Source organism: Nannospalax galili, unplaced genomic scaffold, assembly GCF_000622305.1.
Source record: "Nannospalax galili isolate Female #2095 unplaced genomic scaffold, S.galili_v1.0 scaffold359, whole genome shotgun sequence".
Lineage (NCBI taxonomy): Eukaryota > Metazoa > Chordata > Mammalia > Rodentia > Spalacidae > Nannospalax > Nannospalax galili.
The window spans coordinates 2,155,662-2,180,988 of NW_008347042.1; the positions used below are offsets into that span (position 1 = coordinate 2,155,662).

Below are 25,327 nucleotides of genomic sequence, written 5' to 3' on the forward strand. Positions count from 1 at the left end.
AGAACCAAAAGAATAATCCAGAACTGTCCAAACACAGCAGCAGAACCCAAACCTGCATAACACCCTCAACCATGTTCTTAGTAAGACTACATAGATCAAGCACAGTGGAACCATAATATATATATATATATATAAAATGCCACTATATGTGCTATAACTGAATTATTAATGAGAATGATCACATGACTGGGCCTTAATATCCCAAACAACTATGAAGTCAGAAATGAAAGAAAGCATAAGATTAACTTTAATTTAGATGGATTTTCAGTTCCCTGAATTTTTTTAAATTTATTCCAACTTTCATTTTAATATATTCTGTCATTATATTAGTACAGTTTCAGTAAAAAGAATGCTGCTATTTTTCCTTTATACTCTGCATTTATTCCTGGAATCTGAAAATCTTTTGTAAATATTTGTTCTCAGAGTACCTAATTAAAGATGAGTCAGTTTGGGGGGAAAAAAGGAAGACAGTACTCATAGCATCCAGGCTGGAAGGCACATTACAGGTTATCTTGTCCAATCTGTCTGTCCTCTGGGTGTTATCTACAGCCACCTTCTATGTTAAGTTGAAAGGAAAGATCCCTGGGAAGGGTTCTAGAGGAAAGGCCCATTGGCTGTCTCAGAGTGGTAAACCAATGAGAAGCCTCTGAGACAGACTGCCCTCATTTATATCCTGGCTCCAAGCACACTAACTACACGTCTTCATTCAGTGGAATGGGAGATAGTTGCTGATTGGCTAAAAATGGATGTTTTACAAGTTACTTATTTTTTCTGAGCTTTTATTTCTTTAGCTGTCAATGGCAGTAGGTAGGCAGTTATGCTTGGATCTGAAATGCTGCTGTCACCCAAGTCCTGTGTTGAAACTTAACCCCCAAAGTGATGGTGGCACTGGAAGTGGGGCCTCTGGGAGGTGAGCAGGTCCTGAAGATCCTGACAATGGGGTTGTTGTCACTACAGTGAGCCTGTTTGCTTTTCCACCACGTGTGGCTATTTAGAAGGACATACCAAGAGCAGCAGTTCTCCATATAAACTGAATTTGATGCTCCTTTATCTTGGACTTCTCACTCTCTAGAACAGTGAGCAATTAATACTGTTTATAAGTTACCCAGTCTAAAGCCTTTAGTTAGAGAGCCGAAATTAAGGCAGGTGATAATCTAGCTTACTCAGTGTGATGGTAATTATACAAACTATGCTTCTAGGCTGTCTGAATTCAAACATAAAGGCCTGTGCCTTTGAACAAATTAAATACAGTGTACATAAACTACTAGATCAGGGCCTGGTGTAGAAAATACTGGAGGAATGTTAGCTGCCATCATGTAGCTCAAAGGGCTGTTTGGATCATGTGATATACTTTAAATTCTTTTAGGTAAGCACATAACAGCACCTGCCCCGAATAAAGGCTAGTTCCTCCATGTTTTCCCCACTTTAAACATAAACATGAGCCTTTATACAGTTGTGATTTCTTTTTAACCTAAGAAGACTTTCTCCATTTAAAACATTTCCAACTTCCTCTGACTTTTCAGCTTTTAGACATTATTCTTAAAGTTAGGGTGCTCTCTCAGTCACCCATGGCTCTATGCCTGGTTTTCATCCTTGCTTGGGTATATCATTGAAAATATATGGTGTAAGGAGTGATGGCTAATACTGATTGTCAACTTCATAGAACCACTAAGGAGACAAACTCTGGGCCTGTCTATGAGGGAATTTCTAGATTGAGTTCACTGAGGTTGAAGACCCACTCTAAACATCTGTGCCGCTGCCCCTTGGGCTGGGGTTCCAGACTGAATCAAAAGGACAATGTGAGCTGAGCATCAGCACTTGTCTCTCTGCACTTCCTGAATGCAGATGCAATGTGACTAGCTGCTCCGTGCTCCCGCTGCAATGTCTTCTATGCCACCATGGACTTTACCTTCAGACTGTGAGCCCAAATAAACCCTTCCTTCCTGGAGTTGCTTTGGTCTTGTGTTTTGTTGCAGCAATGAGAAAATAAACTGGTAACAGATGGGTACAATTCCCACAGAAAAAGTCCTTCTGACTTATTCTGGCAGCCAGACACAATGATGGCTACATCCACAACCTCACGTTAGGTAGACCAAGCTCTCTTATCATGTGGTAGTTTCATCCAATTATAAAGGGAATAAGAGTCCAATAAGAATACAGGGCAGTGAACAAGTTGGGAAGCAGGGTTGAAACAGCATCTGTGTGCTGCTGGTGAGGTGTGGAACCTGAATGTGTGTGCGCATGTGTGCACGTGTGCATGCGGGTACTGTGGGCAGGCCTTCATGCCAGAAGTGGATAGGAAAGACTTCCATTTAGACTGTAGAGATGCTGTGGACTTTCTAACCCTTTGGTAAAACAGAATGAAATATTCTTTAGAAATATTATGAAATTATATGTAATGTTAACCTATATTTTAACTGTTTTGTCAAACATAAGCAATCAAATCCACCAATCCAGACATCCCTTTTTCTCTGGTAAACCTATCAGATGCAGGAATTGTGTTAGCATGTTACCAGCATATGCATTCTCTGGTAATATATTAAAAAAAATAATTTACATTTATCTATCAATCTATCTATCATCTATCTATCTATTTATCAACTATCTATCTATATCTATCTATCTATCATCTATCTATTTGTGTGATGTGTGTGTGTGTGTGTGTGTGTGTGTGTGTACCCATGCCACAGCTCGAATGTGGACGTCAGAAGACAATCTGTGGGAGTCAGCTCTCTTCCTCCACCATGTGGCTCCTGGGGATTGAACTCAGGTCATCAGGCTTGGCAGCAGGTGCTTTTATCTGCTGAGTCACCTCATAGACCCTCTAATAATGTATTTTAAATTCACATTGACACCTGTCTCATGTACAAGGCTGTAGATCACCCATATAATACAGCCGTTAATTAAAGCAATTTTACAACCCGTGTGCAATTTTCATGGCGTTCCTCTATGCTCTAGGAACCCTGAGGTGAACTCCAAGTTATAGCCCTATCATCTCTACTCAACTCATACAAAAAGATCATATCCTTACTCAGTCCAGAGATGAACTCTCGGAAGTTAATCAGGGAGTCCCCGTTCTCATCTAATAATTGGAACAAGCGGGAGGCCAGCACATCCGAGTGAGTGCCACATGCCCAGGGAAAGAGAAGTGCAAACATGCCCTTGAACTGCTCAAAGTCAATGCGGTACTGCTCCAGGTAAGGCAGGCTGGGGTCATGTCGGTCCAGCGCGTTGCTGCTGCCGCCCCAGTAGCAACTGGTCAGATGTTCAGCCTGAAAAAGAATAAGCAGGTGGTTAACCCCGCTTCCACAGCCCAAATCACATATTATCCCAGGCACACAGTGTTCAATCGGCAAGTGTGTGGTCCTCCTACTACAGAGAGCTGCAAAGAACTCTAGAACCTCTCCAAGTACAGGAGATACCATGGTGAGAACAAAGATCCAGGCTCAAAAACAACTTTCTGATGCTGTCTCTGAAAACCAGTGTGTCCCCATCACAGGAATGTAGGACCACAAACATGACATCAAGACACTGAGTAACTACCAAGTTATCCATAAATTCAACACACATTTGGCATGCCTACCAGGGAAGAGGCACATGGAACAAAAATAAATGACAGTGGTGCCCTCTAATGGCTAACAAGCAAATGGGCCCATTAGGGTGAGCCCTCCCTCCCAAGCTCCATTTCTGTGTGCATGATCAGAGTTCTTCAGGGATCTTTGTGTACCTTACTCTCTATTCTCTCTCTATTACCCGCATTGATCAGAAGAACCACTTTTATTTTATTTATTATTTTATTATTTTATTTTATTTTATTTTGAGACAGGCTGTAACCCATGCTGGCCTCAAATTTGCCATGTACCAAGGATGACCTTCAACTCCCAATCCTCCTGCCTCCAAATTCCCAAGTTAAAAGCATGAGCCATCCACATCTCGCTCTACATTTAGTTCTGATAGTGAATTAGAGATTGTGGTAAGATTTGCACTTGCACTATAGGCATCTTTTAAATATTTTCCCCTGTCAGCTGCCACTTTCTAACCTAGGCTGCTGATCATGACAGTTATAACAAACACATTTTCTTTCCCTAGAAGAATTACACATTGCTTTAATGATTAAGGTAGTATTTTCTTATTAAGTATCGATACTGTTATGGGTTTAATTAAAAAATGGAAATCATAGAAACTGAACTTTTTGTTAAATGTGTAACCAGTTTTTGTTATGGTGATGGTGGATCCCATCATTGAGAGGAGACTGATTATGAAAGATCGACCTTTACCAATGGATTAATCATTTGATGGCATTATTGGGATGTGATGGGAACTTCTGGAGGTGGGTCTCTGGGGGGGAGGGAGACATGTTCTAGAAGGCTATGTCTTATCCTAGATCCCTCTCTTGGTATATTTCTGGTTCCTGACTTCCATGAGGTGAACAGCTTTCCTCCCCTTTGTCACGCTGCTTTGTGCCTTACCACAGCCTAGAACCAACAGAACTGGCTGTGAACGAAAGTTTCCAGAAAAAAATGTGCATCTTCAACTGAACCTCCTGCAAAGCTGATTAACTGATCAGAACTTCAATAATTGTGGAGAGCTGTAGAATGTTATAGGTACAGAGTCTATTTATAATTTATCTTGTGCAATCTTTAGCCCCTAAGTAGTCATTCCTTGTCCATCTCTGTGTCTGACCTAACTTCCTGTGATTGACAGATAAAATCCTTTTGGAATGTATTAACTTAACCAAAGCCTAGCTTCCACCAACCCAAGGGCTAAGGATGCTGTCAGGTAGCACCTAAAGGCTGCAGCAGAGTTCTCCATGCTTTCCTATGACCCACCTCTCTGATGTCTCCACCAAGGCATTTGAAAAGTGTGTTGATTTATGGCTTTCTTTGTTCTGTTACTATAAAAACTTCATGAAACTGTTGCACATTGGAACATGGAATTTGGGGTGATCTAAAACTCTGTTTCCAGGCCATGGTCCCTCCAAATTTCACTCCAGAATAAACTGTCTCTAATTCCCTTTCAGGTGAGAGTTGTACTTTTGCATTGGCATGGCTAAACATGGGCTGTGAGACCTCTAAAACCAGGAGCCCAAGAAATCTTGTATCCTCTTAAATTATTATTGTTATTATTATTATTTGGTATTTGTCATAAAAGTCTTACAGAATTAAGATTACATACCTTTTCTTAATGGTGATTTGGTGCTTAATATGGGAAATTATAAAGCATAAGTTATACAGATTTCAGGCAGAATTTGAACTTGATCAGTGCTATTCTGTGGAACTTTATAAAGTAACATCTTATTTTCTAAGGTCCAAGAGAATAGCTAACCATATTATCTGGTGAGGAAGATAGCTAAAAAGCAACTTAAATCAGTGGTAACAATTGCTTTACTTTTCAGACTAATAGCATACTTTTGCACTGACAGCTCTGCCTTCCTCCTCATGCATTGGAGGCTTGTGTGATCCCTTACCCACTTTACAGAAGGATCAAGAACTCATTGAACAATCAAAGTGAACTCTTCCATTTCTTTGAGTGGGCATGAATTTACTTTGAAACTCACCTTGAAAAGAGCATAAAGTTCTTCCAGCTCATCAATGGTAAAGGAAGTTTCTGTCACGATAGTTCGGACCTGTAAAAGGAACAAGCACAATGAATTTGACAAATTCAAAGGATGGCATATTGAGAAAGCCCCTAATTTCTTCTGTTAAGCTACCTTTAATTCTGTCAAACTGAAACTGAGAAGCCAGCAGGAGTGGAAATGAGGGAGAAATCAAGGCCCTGCCGCTCAACAAAGGACTCACCACATTGCGTTTGGTGGTATCCTCCAGAGTCTGGATCACTTTCAGCCTCTGCTTGAATCTCATCTGCTCAATCAAGTCTGCCCGGATAGTTCCAAATTTCTGGAAAGGAACAATATTAGCATTTCTGAAAAATGTTTGCTAAAGCACACAGGGTCACATTTGCTGATTGGTGGACTGATGGAGATGGTACCAAAACCTGGAATAAATGATGTGTCATATGACAGCGACCTAGACTAGACTTTGATCATGCTAGAAAGCCAATGGGACTATAAACAAATAATCTTTAGAGTCTCATATATCCAGCAGCAGAACTAAATTTCAAAGTCATTTGTACCTGCCTTGAGTTAATGACCCATCAAGACAAAGGTTTACATGTGAGGCTCTGTGATGAAATACTTCAAAGGATCTGATATAAGGCTGATTAGTACACACGGGAGGTTAGGAAAAATGTTTGTGCAAGCTTCGTGGTGGGTGACTTCGGTTAGCCAGGAAGAGCTAACACACTAAAGTGACAAGGATGTGTCTTCCAACAGGTAGAACTTGGTGTTTGGATGGAGTATGTCTGAAATTATTTTCATTTCTAAAATCCTCCTTCTTTAAACAATACAGAAAGAATCCACTTTTATTTATATATTTCTTCTCAATTCTTATCTGAGTGTTTCTGTAGTCTGTTTCTAATTTTTAAATCTAATTTCTGATGTCTTTATAAACATGGTTTTCAATGCACACAGTTCATCTCTTTGCTCCTTGGACTTCCTGGATGTCAACAAACTGGTATGCAGCCCTTGATCCCCTGCTGCCTCACCACTGTGCCTGCAAAGACACCACCTAACCCTCGCCATGGCGATGGAAGAGCACTAAGTGGCTTTGACCATGGAATGAGGTGGTGACAGGTGTCTCATGCTAGGATCTTATCACTCCTAGTACTGGGGCTCAAACTCAGGACCTCATTCATGCTGAGCAAACACTTTACCACTGAGTCACTCCTCATACTGGTCAGTCACTCTGTGTATGTGTGACTCTATCCTTCAGAGCTCACTCTGTAGGCTGAAGAGATGGCTCATTGCTTAAGCATGTTTGCTGTGCAATCAGGACCGGAGTTTGTATCATGGTACCCAGGGAATTAGCTGGCCATCCCTGTAAATGCTGGGAGCCCCAGCTCCGAGATGGGTGGAGACAGGAAGATGGCCGGGATTTGCTGGCTTCTAGTCTACCCAAAAAAACAGGGGCCCATGTTTAGGGGAGACTCTACCTCGAAGGAATAAGTGGAAAGTGACAGAAGAGGACAGCCAATGCCCTCTTCTGGCCTTTATGTGCACCCACACACATGCACATATTCAGAGGTGCATACATATAAATAAAGATATGAATAAATAAGTCTTTAGAAAATCTCACTCCAATGGAGCGACCGCAAAGGAAGGAAAACAAACACACTACTTAGCAGTGACCACAAAGGCCAAGCTCAGTTAAGTTCAACAGCTTTCTCCTTTTTAAATCTTCCAGAAGATTCAAATGTTACAGCTTACAAAGCAAGACAAAATACTTAATTTAGATGTTTTCTTCACAGAACTATTCGACAAGTTTGTCCACCAAAGGAAGTTTATGTAAACAAAAATGAAGGCATAATTTCTAATATTCAAAGTCTATGGTTTATTTTTTGTTTAAAATAAGATGAGGTCATGTAAATTACATCCCCAAATACCCACTAGATATTTCTTGGTCTGTAGAAGACTTAGTTCCCCAGTATGCAGAATGGAGTTTCTTACTGGTAGCAGGAAGAGTAAGTCCTAACCACACCCCACAGTCCTTTCTTTAATCAAAAAATCTCTTGATACTTAGGACTGGTGAGATGCCTCAGTGGGTAAAGGTGCTTGCCACCAAGCCTGAGGACCTCAGTTCTATCTCTGGGACCCACACGGTAGGGGAGAACCAACTTCATATGTGTGCCATGGCACTCAAGCACCCACATACATACAATCCACCCATACACACAATAAAGAAATGTAATCAAATTTCTTTAAAAAGAAAATCTCTAAATACTTATTAAGGTGGTGGCTAGAGCTCTCGTTTGGAAGAGCGGTGAGAGAGAGGAGGTGCTGACAGAATGCAAGCCTGTGAACAGTGAGAGAAACTTAAGTTAGAGGAGGTGGAAATCAAGAGGCTGGAGAGGGAGTCCCCAGTACCAAAGAAGGTGTACCCCCTCCAAGCCCACCTTCCATAGATTTGAGATCTTTTTGTAAGTGGGAACTCATGTGCTAGGAGAGGAGCATGTGTACAGGAGGAGAGAGGAAGCCAGGCGGCAAGGGGAGCCAAGAGTAGTGGGGGTGTGACGAACGTGAAGGCAGCCTGTTGGAATTTCAGTTTGGCTGAGCGAGCCACCTCTGCTTTGTTTTAGTTAATATTTTGAGATTGGGTCTTGTGTATTCCAAGCTAGTCTTGAATTTGCTATGTAGTTGAGGATGACCTTGAACTTCTGGTCCTCCTGCCTCCACCTCCTGTGTGCTGGGATAGCAGGTTTGTAGCAGCACACCTGGTTTATGTGGTGCTGGGATGGAACTCAGGGCTTTGTGCACACTAGGCAAGCATTCTACCAGCTGAGTCACATTCTAAGTACGACTATTCTGATTATAAAGGAGTCTTGACTCATGACTGTACTCATGTCCTAGAATAACCTTATTAATTCTTTGCCAGAAAACTGGCCTATGCTTTATATTTTAATATGTATTTTATCTTTAAAGCATCATGTGGGGTTGGAGAGGTGGCTCAGCAGTTAAGAGCACTGGCTGCTCTTGCAAAGGACCTGGGTTTGGTTCCAGCACCTATGTGGTGGCTAACACCATGTGTAACGCCAGTTCCAGGGGATCCCATGCTGTCTTCTGGCCTCCATGGGCATTGTACAAAATGGATGCACTTACATACATGTAGACAAAACACTCATATATATATATATAATTTCAAGGTACCATTTCTTTTAAGATCTTTTAGGTCCAGAAAGGGGTAGAGAAGCACTTAAAGCAGAAGGAACTATGAAAACTACAAAAAGCTTTTTCCTCAGCTTCAGTGTAACTCATCCCGTGTGTTAACTGTTAACTGCAGCCTGAATATGGTGGCTCCACCAAAGGAGCAAGCAGCAGCACGAAGACTTGGATCGGAATCTTGGTTGCGATTCCTGAATCCCCTTGCGGATGTTCCTTATGCTCTCAAGTAGGCTTTATTCCAGAGATGCACGTCTGTTTTTTCTGGTTAGCCTATCTAGCATCACATCCTGCGCTGGCAGTATCCTCAGGGCCAAGCATGGCACCTGACATACCAGGTGCTTATGAAATCTCAAGAAAGCTGATTCAATAAACACATGTCTTGCGTCTTCCTCCCATGCTAGTAACTTCTTGATGCACCTATTCCTTCAGTTCTCCTCACTTCCTACTTTTTTTATTTGTACAGGGAGCAGACACAAGGACCTGGAGTTGTCTCCAGCACACACTGTTGCCAACTGAGTAGCAGTTTCAAGACTTCAAGACAGCCCACTAACCAGCCTCTACTGAGTTAGCTAATCTCAGGAGTATATGCACCTAATTCCATCTCTAGTGAAACTCACAACCCTCATGGCACTGGCTTCAATGCTACAGAGCAGTGACCTGGATCTCAACCCTGCCATATTCTACCTGTGTGGCTTAGAAAAACACACTCAACTTCTCAACTTAGATTTTTCACCTTAAAATGGGTTAATGCCTACCTGGCATGTCTGTCTTCAAAGCCCCCAGAACTTTGACTCACATATGACAGGCTCTCTTGATGCATGTCCATCTGTACAAAGGATGCTCTGTGTGTTCTGAGCCCCAGGTTCACCCTGCTCACCACGGGGCCAGGCCCCTTGAATATGGAGAACCTCTGTGATGACCATGTGCCTGCAGCGAGCTTTACAAAGATTCCCTCACAGGAGGGAATCAGAGTTGGAAGTTGCAACTTCAAGGCTGGGACTTTGTCTTCTGCATCTATATAACTCTTTCAGAAGTGCACAGCCTCACTCACAGGGCCCACGTGGATAAAAATTGGAGGTTTAAATGATGTAAGCAATCCCTGCCAATACAAGCTTGACAGGACTAGTGTGAGAGATTTTGCCCATGAGGGATTATATAGTAATTATCATCTCTACCCATGAAGAGGCTGATCTTCATGGAAGCCTGAACATGATCTTAAAAAGGAATGTGCTCTCAGTGTTTTCCTACTGTAACAGGCATGACAGAACTGAGATATTCTCGAGACTCTGTCTCTCAAGCTATCAGACTATTCAAACAATGGACCCCAGAGAAGGGAATTTCCCCAGGAATATCATCCCGGGAGGAGGAAAAGGCCCCAACCAGAGGGGGAACTTGTCTCCCAGAAAGAGATTTCATACAGTTCTAACAACTTGTCAAACCATCTTACAAGATGAGACTGAAGCCGAATGATGACAGTCAGTGGTAGGCAGAACACACCTTGACCAGAGCTGTTTAGATGTGCATATCCTTGGTCTTCTATTTAAACTTTAATTTCGCTTTAGGACCCCAAAGATGGACTAAAGTGGTTAACTGAATCTCTTCGTCTCTCTTCCCAATGTGGCCACACTGAATGAATCTCCTTTTTCTGGTTTCCACTATTAATTTGGTTCTTTTATCTCTGCTAATTGGCTTACTGAGGACAGGTCACCAAATCTGGCTCGAAGCACAGTCTGTGACTCCCAAGTTGGATAACACTGTTTTTCAATTCCATGCTTAATTATCCTGAAGAATGGACAGAAATGTGGCTTATACCTCGGAACGCTCAGAATGTGACCCCAAACCAAGGGCCAATCTGCTCCAGTGGCCTGTGTCCCCATTCTGCATCTACAACTGAAGCCTGCAGCCCTCACAGGCACTTAGAATCTCATAGGAAACTTCAAAAATCCTTATTCTTGGCTTCAGCCAGTAATCCAAGTTTAATTAGCCTAAAATGGAACCTAGGAATTTATATTTTTAGAAGTCTGGCTTTACAAATACTGAAAAGTGATTTAATGCCCAGGCAGGATCAACAGCCTCGATCTGACAGGAGAGAAGGGGACAGGGGAGTCTGTGTTGTTCTCTGTAGGTTCATCTATAAGGCATCACAGATCTCTTAGAAATGGCAGGGCAGAGACACAGAAGCAAAGAGACAACAAAAGCCAGCTATTGTGCCCTATAGGACCAGGTAATGTACACAGTGATATAAGCAAGAGGGACATATTGTCCGGCAGATGCTATGGGATCCTGTATTGAATATTGGGTGACCTAAGGTCCCTTTAGGGAAATGGAAACCAGATCTTGGGATTGCTCAGTCATGTGTCTTTCTTATTAACAATGGGCAGAGTGGCAACCTCATATGAAGTGAACTTCTCTGATGTCAGGAATTAAGCTGAGGGACAGGGAGATGGTTCAGTTAGTTATGCCTTGAAAGCATAAAGACTTAAATCCAATTCCCTGAACCCAATGTAAAAAAACTGTTGGGTGTGGTGGTACTTGCTTGTACTTCCAATCTTGGGGAGGTGGAGACAGGCAGACCCTTAGGGCCACCTAGCCCAGCCTATTTGACCACGTCAGGCCAGTGAGAGAAACTGCCTCAAAAAAAAGTGGATGACAATATATATATATATAGTGCCAGGCATGGTGGTGCACACCTTTAGTCCCACAGTTGGAGGCAGAAACAAAGTGGATCTCTGTGAGTTCAAGGCCAGTCTGGTGTACAAGTGAGATAGTTCCAGGCTGGCTGGGGCTACCTTGTCTCAAAAAGACCGAAAAAAAAAAAGAAGAAAGAGAACAATCAAGTTTGGCCTTCACATGCATGAACACACGTGTACCCTCATATGCCTGAACACAGACACACATACACACGCATGCATGCACGCACGCACGCACAGTGAATTATTAGGGGCTAGAGGAAGTGGCACACAACTATATGATCCCTGCACTCAAGAGGCTGAGTCAGGAGCCTCTTTACTTCAAGGATAACCTGGGATACATAACAAGACTTTGTCTCAGTTAAATAAAAAAGTATTAACTGCCATGTTTCAGACTACGTACTTCTGGGAGTCCTAACTACTAAGCATTGGAATGGGGAATGAATCTATGAAGGTCCCCATGACTGCCCAATCTACCAACTGTTGAATCTGACATGCTACTAGTCCAGGAGTCAGGGTGGGCATAGCAAATGTTATGTGTGCACACTTGTGTCTGTGTACAAAGGGCACTGGGTGTCTTCCTCTATCATTCTCCTCCTGTTCATGTGAGGCAGGGTCTCTCCGTGAACCTGGGACTTAAATTTTCTTGTCAAGGCCAGAAACCAGCAAAACCCCAGAGATCCTTCTGTCTCTGTCTCGCTCTGAGCTGTCATACCATTTACTACAAAGGTTGGGGCCCACCAGAAATCCCAGGTTTCATTCAGTTTTCACCTCTAGAGATCAAAACTGTTAGTTCACAGGCTGTCACCTTCTTCTGACAACTGATTTTCATAATGTAAAGCTAGGGTTAGGTCACAGTCCGAGTATTTCTGTCCCTTCAAACCTTATGTTGATACTTAATCCCCAGTGCAACGGTGTTGGGAAGAGGGGCTTCTCTGAGGGTGCTTAGTTGCTTAGTTTAGAAGGGATTGGTCCTCATGGGGTAGTGCAGGAACAGGGTCTCTCTTCTTTTGTTCTTCTGCTCTGGGAGGACATGATTCTTCCCATCTGGAGGCCAAGGTGCCATCTTGAAAGCAGAAAGACAGGACTCTAACCTGTTAACACATCTTGGCCTTGGACTTCCCAGTCTCTAGAACTGTGAGATACACATTTTTTATTCTTTATAAATTAGCTGTTCTGTGGTATTCTGTGATGGCAGCACAAGATGGGCTGAGACAGTTACTAAAGGCACTGTGAAATTCATGACCAGCTGAGCCAGGTGGTAACTCCAGGGCACTGTTACCACATAGCTGGGATGCAAGGCCTACCTCGTAGGAAGTTCCTATGAGTCTGAAGATGTCTACCGCAGGGTATGGCTCCACATCGTCACTGAGCAGGGAGTGGAGGTGCGGGATGGGCGGCAGTGTGCTGTCTTTGTTGGTCACACTGTCTAAGTACCTGAGGGAACAAGTGAGTCAGCAGTCACTGACTGCCTGCCTGGGGATGCCTCTGTTACAGTTCTCAAACTATATATATTAAAACAAAAACTAAGATTTTCTTGTTTGGAGTTTTTTTCCTTCTCTTTATCTTTGCAGTATGAGGATGAACCTAAGGCCCTTGCATGCTCTCCATTCTCAGTCCTGTTATTTTAAAACTGGGTCTCACTCAGTTGGCCAGGATGGCTTTGAACATGTTATCCTGTGCCTCTGAATAGCTTCTGAATAGCTGGGATTATTGTATGCAACACCAGGCCTTGCTCCAACTTCTTAAAAATAAATTAAGTCCCTTTCCTTATAAAGAAAAACCATATTGGTCTGGAGATATGACCCAGTGGTTAAGAGCACTTGCTATACAATTACTGAGAGCTGGAGTTTGGACCCCACCCAGCACCCCCTAACAAGCTGGTACCCAGAGCATGCCTGTAACCCCAGCTCAGAGGCAGGTAGACACAGAAAGTTTTCTGGAACTTGCTTGCTTCCAGCTTAGCCAAGAAAACACAAGTCCCAGGTTCAAGGAGAGACCTTGCCTCAAAGGAACAGGAGGAAGAGGACACCCAATGCCCTCTGCATATACGCACAGGTACCACGCACTTGTACACAATGTGCACATACAATTGCACATACAGACACATACACATAAGTGAATACATAAATAAATATAAAAATAGAAATTAAAAACATATACAACTATATCCTTGACCACAGAGAACAACAGTGGACCTTATGATCAATTAAGTCAAGCTGACTTAATTGATGGTTTCAGAGTTAGACTTAACACTTTACCTTCCCAACACAGTCATGGCCTCCCCATCATCCTTGCAGTTTAGTAGTTTATCCACATTGGCATCCAGCACAGCAAGGGCCAACTGAAATATCACTTTGATTCCTTCATAGAAGAAACAGTCCACAACCACCACTGCACTCTCAAAGGGCATCACACTGAGAAACAGTGTGAGGAACCAAGACAGGGAAATGGTAGAAATCACACCCAGGTCTTGCATGCAGTCATACAGCTGCGGGACATAGTCTCGTGCCAGCTCTTCAAAGACCCCTTGGTCTACCAGGGCACCTGAGCGAATGACACAAAATGGTATTAAGTTAGCCCCGCACCTTATTACTGAAGAGGCCAACAGATGGCTCGACTCTAACAACCCAGTTCACAGTCCAGTTCCTTTCTGCTAACTGTCCTGTCATTACTGTATGACTAGATCAAGATGTCCACACAGTTGAGTCACCTGGTTAGTTCTGTCTTTCTCCTCTCCTTCTGGGGTCTTCCTATTCTGCTTTCTTATCATAAAAGAGAAATACTATGACAGCAATAAGGGCTTCTGGAAAAATCCAGTTGCCAAAGTTTTCATAACATAAAGTTAATTATTTTGTTGGCTACATGGTACTTTGTCTAGGCATAAAATACATATCTAAGTTGTTCCAAAGGTGCCTCTGCACAGCTTTTGTGGTGTTCTAGTTTCCTTTCTGTTACTGTGATAAAAGACCCCAACAAAAAACAGTTTAGGGGAGACAGTTTATTTTAGCTCACATTTCCAGGTTACAGCCCATCATTGTGGGGAAGTCAAGGCAGCAGGAACTTGAAGGAGCTGGTCACACCACATCACAGCCAAGAGCAGAGAGAAGTGAACACACACATGCTTGGTGCTCAGCTAGCCTTTGCTACCCATACAGTCCAGGGCCCCAAACCAGAAATGGTGCCGTCCACTTTCAGGATGGGTCTTCTTGCATCAACTAAGGTGATCAAGACAATCCCCACAGGCCAACCTGATCTAGACAATGCCTCACTGAGAATCTCATCCCAGGTGATTTTGGGTTGTGTCAAGTTGACAATTAGAACTAACCATCACACTTGGTAAGCTCCTATTTATATAAAAAATACTCTTCAGATGTGTGGTCCCAAGACCTGAGTCCCTTTTAAAAAGCTATTTTTAAAAATTAAAGGGATTCCATCTGTATACTTTATCACTGATTTACTGACATTTTAAGATAATATATTTGATGAACCAAATATGTGTGCAAAAGTTTAAAAGTACAGACAAAGCACAAGAGACAGGCAGATTTATCTATCTATCTATCCATCCATCTATCTATCTATCTATCTATCTATCTATCTATCTATCTATCTATCATCTATCATCTATCACCAGTTGCCAAAGTTTTCATGGCATAAAGTTAATTATTGTGTGTGTGTGTGTGTGTGTGTGTGTGTGTGTGTGTGTATGCCACCAAGGAAAATGAATGGCTGCCAAAATGAATGGCTAATACTTGAAGAGACTCAAAGAGGTAAAGCCAAAATTCAATGTCTATTTGCTTTGCAGAGAAACCTTTTCTAAAATATGCCTTAGAAACATATCTTTGGATAAACTTTTCTGTACTAACTTCTCCATTCCAGACAATACTTTTTTTTTTAATATCTCAGCTTTCTGTAGATTCTGTCTTTTATTAAAGAATGCTTTTTGTCAAAATACTTTGGGGTAATGGTTGGTGTACTTTGGTGTAGCTCAGTGTGTTTACAGAGTGACATCCACATCAAGTGTTTTCTAAGATAATTTCTGCAACTCAATACATGTGTTTTCTCTTGGGCTACATGGAGCTCTTTCTTTTACCTACTTCACTAACTCCAATTCCCTCATTTCCATCAAGGAAAATGGGAGCAGCTTCAACCTCTGGTGGCTGACGGGGACTAGAAATGGTAATATCAGCTGCTAACACACATCTGTGGTAGTTAATTTTACTGGATTTAGAATCACCTAGGAGACATACCTCTGGGCATTCTTATGAGGGTGCTTCAGAGAAGCTTAACTGAGGAGGGAAGATGTGCCCTGAATGTGGACAGCACCATCCCAAGGGTTGGGGTCCTGGACTGAATATAAAAGGGAAAAAAGAGAAAGCAAGCACCAGTATTCACTTCTCTTTGTTTCTTGATTAGGGACACAGTGTCATCAGTCATGGTCTGCAGCCTTGACCTCCATGATAGACTGTATGTTGAAACTCTGAGGCAAAATAAGCCTTTCCTCCTTTATGGTTGATTTTTTTTGTTAGATATTTTCTCATAACAAAGAGGAAATAAAAAGTGCTAAAAATAGTTTTCCTGTTGAGACCCAGGACAAGATGGTAACCACATACCAACAACTCTGGTGTTGTAGTAATCGGGAAGCATGCGCTCACACAAGGCCACAAGTAGCCAGAACGCCTCTTCCTCTTTGGCATAAAGAAGCAGCACTGAAGTGACAATGTTCATGGCCTATGGAAGGAAAGAGGACTCCATCAAACACACTGCTGTATCAAGGGTATTTTACATAGATGCAATTTCCTTAACTGCTGAGAGGCTGTGCCTTGCTAAGTTACTCAATGTTGTGTAAAGCAGTGGTGTTTCAGATTGTTCCTTGCCATGAGAGATTCCATTTTACAAAGAGCATTTTGATTCCATTTTGAGGGTGGAGGATGACTGTACAGACAGATAAATGACTTATTCTTGGGAGCAGAAAGGGTACCGCCACATACATTTATTGGCATGAATGCCATGGGAACGCCCCGGCGACCTGCCATCTGACACTCAGTGTATGCAGGAAGGCAGAGAACTCCTGATGTTCCCAGGAGCTTCAGCTAGGCTTTGTTCCCACTGTAGACATGGCCTACTTGTCAGGACCTCAATCCATCTGCTTCTTCCTCTTGACTTGGACCTGCCCTTTTGCCTCTGTGGCTAAACAAAACTCTACAGCTCTGCTATCAGATCTGTGACTCACAGTCCTAGACTCTCCAGCACTGCTTTGGGTCCCTCATCTTATCAATATAGACTCTATTTATGTTTCTATCAGTCTACTTCTGAAATCTCTTGAAACTCTGCTGCAGTCTCTTTAACCTTTGTATACATTCTGCAACACACAGTACTGTGAAATGTTTGGTATAAGAGTTAGTAATTAAGTAATTAGTAATTAAGTGATTAAGATTGGAATAAAAAAAAAAAACGCCCATGTTCACCTCAACCAGATTGCCAAGAAAGTGGGATTACCTGGCAAACTGCTGTCATTGAACCCTCTCTGTACCTTCTGAACTTCTTCTATTCAATACATTCTGACATTATGGAAAGACACCAGCCTGTGTGTTGATGTTCCTCACACAGTGAACTCACAACATTAACATAAAAAATCACAGTTATTCTTACAGGTGCCAGTAAACTCATCTGAAAAGCCAGAAACAAGTTTAGGCTTTACAGGACACAAAACCTCTGATTTCTTTCTTTATTATTTTTATTTTATGTGTATGAGTATATCGCCTGCATGTGTGTACGTGTATCCATGCCATACAATGGCCATGGAGGCCAGAAGAGGGCATTGTAGCCCCTGTAACATCCCCTGGAACCAGAGTTCAGATAGTTGTTAGCTGCCATGTGGTTCTGAGACCAAACCTAGGTCCTCTCCAAGAGCAGTCGGTGCTCTTAAATGCAGAGCCATTTTCTCTAGGCCCCACCACAAAAGTTCTGTTAAGTAGGCTTATGAGTTTTGTTTTGTTTATGACCTTTTAAAACAAAAAACCATTAGCCCTTGAGCCAGTAACTGCTAAGGGTTTTTATTATTTACTTGACTCAAACATGCACAGTCAGGCCCACATTTCAGAATCTTTGCCTAAAGGCTGTTTGACAAAGCCTTTGCCTGTTAAAACCTCTTAGTATTCTTAATCCTTAACTCAGCTGACATAAATATTTCCTTTTAGCCTTCCATAGAGGTTTCTGTAAACAAGCACACAGGGCTCCAGGCTCTTCTCAGAGAACAAGGAAACCTTTCAAAGTTGAAGCCTTCCTCTGTTATTTTCATCTACAAAAGATGATCAAGATAAGTGAAGGTGATTTAAATTCTAAAGCAACTTTATTTTATTAAAAGATATTATCAGATAGCTCATAATCACTCAGTGGCTGAACTTCTTAATAGTCCTTTAATTAAAAAATGAATATCAGAAGATAAAAGTAATTTCTATTCTATTAGAATCCTGACTTTCTTTTGATCTTCTAGAAACCAATAATTGTTCATCAGACTTCTGCAAGATAAACTCCCCCCACCCCCCCGCAAGGTGCTTGGTTTAAAAGGTTTTCTTGAAAGTCTTCGCATTCCAAACAAAATTGTTATTAAAATTCCACTTGATAATTGGCCTGCCAGTTCTAGTCTATGGCATGGTCATAGTTAGTTCCTCAGTCATTCAAGACCGGTTTTTCAAGGTTCCACTTTATAACAGGTTCTGGACTAAATATCAGAGAGTCAAGAGACATGAAGACAACAATCTTACCTGCCTAAAATCAGAGGAAAAACAAAAATGTGAAGAGTAATGAATCAATTTGAGGATTATTTAAATTAAGTGCTATCAAAAGACAGATAATGTGAAAAATGATAAATAATGTGATACAGGAAGGCAAGTACATACATGTACTTGTATGTGTGAGTGTGAGTGTGAGTGTGTATGTGTGTGGGGGGGTTAGGAGGGTGGCAGGGATGTGTGTGTATGTACGTGTGTACGAGAAAGATGAGTGTATGTAAGAGAGACAGGAATGTGGTGTGTGTGTGTGTGTGTGTGGTGTGTGTGTGTGTGTGTGTGTGTGTGTGTGTACACCTGCACACATGTAGCAGTTAGGCCTTCTTTAGCTTTGCAATGGATAGACCACTGAAAAATGTGATATTTGAGTCTAACATGACATTAATTATCTTGGAGCTGCCCAAACTGTCACTTATATACTAGTACAAGAAATTATTTTAACTTTATGTGGGTTACATTTTTATGTTAGTCCAAGCTAAACATTTACTTTAACGTGTATTAAAATAGAACCTGGGCATATGAAAACTGTGACTTCTTAAGAAGATGCAGAGTAGGAACAGAGGGTACTCCCCAATGGCATGCTGCAGAGTTGGGGCATGCTCTCTGCAGGATGGGATGACAGGTGGGAGTGACCAGAAAGGTATTTCCTTGGTCTCTCAGCTAGACAAACGATGCTGCAGGAAGGCCACTCTAGTCTTGGGGCTCCCTTTGGGGGTAGTAGTTCTCAGCTCAGGGTAAGCGCTCCTCAGGGCCATATCTAGAGGCCATTTTAATCACCACATTGGGGTGTTCTACACTCGACTGGCTGATAGGAGTGGGGGGTGTTGCTAAACATTCAACAGTACAGGGGAAAGCATTCATAAGAGTTATCAAATTCACAATGTCAATGGTGCCAGGGTTGAGGCACCTGATGCATGACTGCTCCACTAGCCACACAACTTTCCTTCCTGCTGTCTGCTAGCAAATGGAACAATTTTAGTTTTTCAGTATAAATGTGAAGTGGGAGAATAGTTCTGTCAAGGACTGACCAACAGGCCCTAAAAAGGAGAGGACATAATGAACAGAGAGGGTGGGCCAGCTCAAGGCCCCCCAAGGGTCAATGGGCAGTCCAGCCTAATTAGAACAGACAAATGCATGCACAGAGTGCTGTTGCCCTTTCCCCTAGTAAACTTCTCAACTTTAGGGGTACTTAAACTCCTATACATATTCTTACATCTTATACATCCACTTACACACAGACTGAATTCTTTGTAAAACAGTCTTCTGAGAAAAGCAGCCCCTTTCCTTTATGCATCCACTCTGAGGAAGGCACAGTGGAGGAGCAACTGGGAGAAGAGACATACAACTTGCTAAATTTGGACCAATGGCAGGCTCTGGCCTTGTTGTTTGCTCTAATTAAACTCTCGACTGCTTGATCTACTCCTGTGCCCCATCTGGATTCTTCTTTAGGAGCACAAGAACTGAGACTGTTACTGGGGTCAAGAACAGAGGTAACTAGAGACCTCCTCGGAACATAAGCTCTTGATGTTTACCTGGCAATACCCTATGTTGGGATTTCGAAAAGCATAAGCTGTTAAGACTCTCCTCAGAGCTGCGATGCCCATTTCATTCTGGAAAGCTGGATGTTCTGGAAGTGAGCGATGTAAGTCCCTTTCAATCTCCTCAGTAGCAAGATTGTATTTCCCCATGGACTTCTCCACAAGGTCTTCATAGTAGCCGGGGTGTGTGGCTTTTTCATTGATGGCCCCTGGGAAACACACAACAAATACAACATCAGAAAAGTGAAAGTCCTGCCTTGCTCTTGATACAGCCAGGTATGACTTCCTGAAATTCTCTTCTTTCCTCCCAATCAATGGAAATTTGAAAAAAATCATACAGATATGGTGTGTTTCAATTACACTAGCCTGGCTAACTTGCCTGTGGACTCCTTCCCTCATTCAGCTCCAAAGCAAGATGGCTACTACCCTTCTCGCCCTCCTCCCCAAGCTAGAGTTCATAAAAATGTATTCCAAGGAGCTTACATGGGCAGTGCTTAGGACTAGAAAAGAGAAGGTAAATAGAGGGAGCCAGGCAGAGTTCTCATTCATTGTTGCTTTCTTTGCTTTTTAATTTATAGGAGAAGGGAGTCTGTTAAAATTGCACCTTGAGAAAGAAGAATGACTTTCAAAAGAACTCTGAGAGCAGTTCACTAAATGATCAGCTGTGAGGGACTTGGCAGTAGTAATGGAAGGGTAGGAGGAAGCAGAGGTGAACTGGAGAACTTTTTAAAGCTGTGGTCAATCCTGAAGATCTTTCTAGTAATGAGGAGTCCCTGGCACTGATGGGAGATCTTTGGGCCATGAGGATGGAGAGGTAGAGTTGGGCCAAGAATCATGGATCTGAGACATTTTTGATAAGATCCTTAGTGACAGAAAGCCTCTGTATGCAAATATCTAAAGCTGACTCTAAATATAAGTTTATATTGCCCTTGGGAAAACAGGATACTCACATGAAGAAGAATGGAATTGGACCCCTACCTCACACCACATCTCAGCTCAAAATGAATCAAGGACATGAGCATGAGTTCTAAAACTATAAAGCTACCAGAAGAGAGCAGGAAAAATATTTCTTGATATTGGTCAGAGCAAATATTTTGTGACTATGACACCAATCATATCCACCAGGCACAGGCAGTAGAAATAAAAGCAGAAAGGATCCCACGAAAGTAAAAAAACTTTGCTCAACAGAGGAAATGATCAATAGAATGCAAGAAACCTGATAGGATGGAAGAAAATCCATGAAATGCATGTATCTAACAAGGGGAAATCATCCACAATATAAAAATATACAAGGAATTTGGGATGGTGAGATGGCTCAATGGGTAAACGCACTTGCTGTTCAATCCTGACCATCCTTGGAATTCATGGTGGAAGCAGAGAACCAACTCCCCAAACAGTTGTCCTATGACCCTCACTTGTGCACTGGGGTACATCCCTACCAGAACTCTCTCTCAAACACATAGACATCATACACTCTTATACATAAACCCATTAATAATAAATAAAATAATTAAATACATATAATATATATGGAATTCATAAACCCAATAGCAAAACGCTCCAAAACTCAAACAAAATAATAGCAAATCAGCAAAAACCCAATTAAAAGTGGGTGAAGGAACACATATTATTCAAAAAAAGATGTGAGAAAGGCCAACAAATACATGACAAGGCGCTCCACCTCGGTAATTATCAGAGAAATAGAAATAACCACAATGGAAAAATGAATTCATTGAAGATACAGGAAACAAGATAAATATACAAAAATAAATTCTCTATCTATATCCTATAATGAACAATCTTCAAATGAAAGTAAGAAAATAATTCCATTTATAGTAGGATCAAAAATTTTAATATTTAGAAGTGGAATGAAATAACCACAAGACTTGTATACTGCAAGCTATAAACATTGCTCAAGGAAATTAACAAAGACCCGAATAAACAGAAAAATACTCTGTTCATAGATTAGAAGACAATATTGTTAAGACAGAAAAACTTTCCAAAATCATCTACAGACAACACTGTATCAATCAAAATCCCGGGTGCCCCTTTTGTAGAAATCAATTAGCCGATCCTAAAATTCTTGCGGAAATTGAAGATACACAAAGTGGCCCAAACAATCTTATAAAAGAACAACAGTGTTGGCAGGTTCACAACTCTTGGTTTTAGAACTTACTCTAAGGTTATTGTAACTGAAACTGTGTGTTGCTGGCATAGACAGATACAAATCTATGGACTAAAACACAAAGTCTAGAAATGAATTCTCATATTTATGCTCTTTTTTCCTTTTTGAAAGGATGCTAAGACAATTCAATGGGGAAAGCAGTGCTTTCAACAAATAATTCTAGGACAACCAAGTATCCATATGGAAAAAGTGGTTATAACAGCCACTTCTTCATACCATATAAAAAATTAACTCAAAATGGACCAGTGAGCTAAATCTCTAAAACTCTTGCTAGAAAACATAGGCATACACTTTCATACCATGAAAGTACAGTGATAAAAGAAAAATTATCCTTCCTCAAAATTAAAAAAAAAAGTGTGCTTCAAATGATACCATTTAGACAATGAAAACAGTTGATGGAATGGAAAAGTTTGAAAATCTCAAAATCGGACTCATCTAAAATAAGCTTAAAAACCCTCTCAATTCAGTAATTGAAATATTACCCAATCGAAAACAAGCAAAGGATCTGAGTAGATATTTCTACAGACAAGCTACATAAATGGCCAATAAATGATTGAAGAGTAAATCAAATCCACAATTAGAAGACTTGAAACTAGACAAAGTGCAGATAGCAAGTTACTGGAGTACTCAACTTTAAATGGGACATCTGAGTAACACACCACCACCACCACCAAAGGCTCAGTGTTTGGAAGAGCTGGAGGTCTGGAAGGATTTCTGCGAACAATGTGTCTCTGCAGCACAGACACACAATGGCACAACATTTGGCTCTACAAAGGAATGAGATGTCTTCTGAACATGACAGGAAGGATACCCTCATGAACTCATGAAGCCCTGCACTAGCTGAGCAGCTACTGATAGTTGATGGTGCTGAGGAAGGGAAAAGTCACCTTTCTTCATAGGTGTGGACCCTGGTAGACTGAACAGGCTCCAATGAATTGCCCATGTGCATTTATGGGCAGCATTAATTTGATTTGGTGAGTTATAAAAGGAAGGGAGAATGGAAGGAATAAAAGAAAAATAAATAAAGAAAAAAGGAGAAGATACGAAGTAAAGAGATGTAGTGGAAGGGGGATAACTGGGGAAGAATTAGAGAGGCGAATGGGGCTGGATATGATCAAATTATATTATATACATGTATGAAATTCTCAAAAAATAAAAGTTATTAGATTAAAAAATAAAATGCAATAACAATAACAAGACTAAAACAAACAAATCAAACCAAAACCCACAATTCCCAATTCACACTCAGTAGGATAGCTTCAATAAAAAGGCAGCAAGTGTTGGTAAGACGGGACACCAAAGTGTTGGGACTCTCACACTTTGCCAGTGGTTATGTAAAAAAATGCAGCTGCTTTGGCAAACAGCCCAGCAGTTATTTAAAAGGTTAAGCACAGTTTCCCAAAGAGCCAGAAATTCTACTCCCAGGTACATACTTAAGAGAAATGAAAATACCAAGCAGCCACATGTGAACATTCACAGCAACAAAACTCAGTGCAAACAAGGAACAACCTAACAAGTTCAAGTGGAAAATGCATGAAGTACAGCACAGAAACACAATGGCACAACATTTGGCTCTACAAAGGAATGAGATGTTGATAAAATGCTACAACACGACCGGATTCTGCAAACATTATTCTAAGTAGAAGCCATCACTCAAAACTGCATAATGTGTGATTCCATCTATATGAGCTACTCAGAGCTGACAAATCTATGGACATAGAAAGTAAGCTGAGACTGCTCAGGACCAGGAAGGGTCTTGGGTGGAAACCCTAATTGACAAACGGCATGGGGTGTTTTGGGGGAAATGATGAGAGTGTTCTAGAATTAATTGTGCTGATTACGGCACAATTTGAGGATATTTTAGAGATCACCACATTGCACACTTTGATGAATTTTTAGTTATAGCTCACTAGAAATATTACTTAAAATGAAAACAATAAAGTATGTATAGAAGGACCAAGTAAACATTTACATTTCAGTTTAGAAACTGATGTCTCCAAACTAGTGAGCTGGCCCAGTCCTTGTCCCTGACAATCAATGGAGTGGGCTGGGCTGGCCTGACATATCAGTTGTCATATCAGTTGAGGCAAAAGCAGACTGGCTGACAGCATCTTCACAATGGCTTCTGTTCTGTTCTCCCAGGGGGTGTGCTGCACTTGATTTCAGTGGGTCCAGATGCAGCAGCCTTAAGGGTCAGGCTGATAGGTCCCAAGGTGGCTCCCCGACTGGAAACTGGACTATACTTATGAGCAGGATGGCTCCCATGTAAATCCCACCCTTGAGACTATTTCTGACAACAAAGTATCCTTTGTTGCAGTGTGTAGACATGCCACCCTCTGGTCACACAGAGCCCCCTGTTAGATAAAACACTAAGTACAGCCCTACCAGAATCTCTCTCTGTGTAACTGGGCTGGATGATGTTGCTATATATTATTTCCTGGTGTAATTAATTTTCATCTAAAATATAGCTATAAATAACTTCTAATTTGAATGAGGATAAAAATGAAATTTTTCCTTTTACTCTGTCAGTGATCTCAACCTGGTTGTCAAGGTGACCAATTCACCAAAATAAGGAAGATAGAAGAAGATGTATAAGAGGACACTAATTAGAGATGATTTCCCTAGAATTTGAGCTTCTCTTTTCTTTTCCTGAGATAGGGCCTTTCTATGTAGCCCAGGTTGGGTCTCAACTCACTGTGTATCCAGGCTGGCCTAAAACTTACAGAGATCATCCTGCCTCAGCCTCTTTGTCTTATTTTATTATTAGTTATTGTTTGCTAATTTTACTATACCTAATCATTAAGTTAACCTTTATCATAGGTATGTGTGTATGCATGTATAGGAAAAAAACGTGGTTTACGTTGGATGGAATACTGTCTTGATTTGCTTTCTGCTACTGTGATAAACACAGGACCAAAAGCAACTTGGGGAGGAAAAGGTTTATTTCAGCTTACAGGTTACAGTCCACCATCAAGAGAAGTCAAGGCAGGAAGTCAAGACAGGAACCTGGAGGCTGGAACTGAAGCATGGAAGAACGCTGCTTGCTGGCTTGCTTCCCCTGGCTTCCTCAGCTACTTTTCATATACAGCCCAGGCTCACTAGCCCAGTGATGGCACCACCCACAGTGACCATGACCCTCCTACATCAATCAGCAATAAAGAACACACCCCAGAGGTGCATACAAATCCAGTGGAGGAAATTCTTCAATTGAGGTTTCCTCTTTCTGAGTGACTAGGTTTTGTCAAGTTGACAAAAAATGACCAGCATAAACACCATCTATGTTTTTAGGCGGTGACTGGGGTCTTGAAAAGCAACCCTGAAGACAAGGAGGGTTGTTGCCTTCTTAA

General features: G+C 41.5%; 1 protein-coding gene across 2 annotated transcripts in view; it reads right to left on the bottom strand.

Annotated features, from left to right (window-relative positions):
• The window catches only part of Tbc1d9 (TBC1 domain family member 9), a 133,227-nt gene that overhangs the window by 19,171 nt on the left and 88,729 nt on the right, over positions 1 to 25,327 (bottom strand). For both annotated transcript variants that reach the window (XM_008843437.3, XM_029568491.1), the window contains exons 10-16: positions 19,790 to 20,004; positions 16,080 to 16,197; positions 13,728 to 14,013; positions 12,774 to 12,903; positions 5,799 to 5,897; positions 5,558 to 5,626; positions 3,032 to 3,272 (exon numbers count right to left, since the gene is read on the bottom strand). In XM_008843437.3, the coding sequence (XP_008841659.1) occupies positions 3,032 to 3,272; positions 5,558 to 5,626; positions 5,799 to 5,897; positions 12,774 to 12,903; positions 13,728 to 14,013; positions 16,080 to 16,197; positions 19,790 to 20,004 (1,158 nt within the window). The remainder of the gene's footprint in view (positions 1 to 3,031; positions 3,273 to 5,557; positions 5,627 to 5,798; positions 5,898 to 12,773; positions 12,904 to 13,727; positions 14,014 to 16,079; positions 16,198 to 19,789; positions 20,005 to 25,327) is intronic.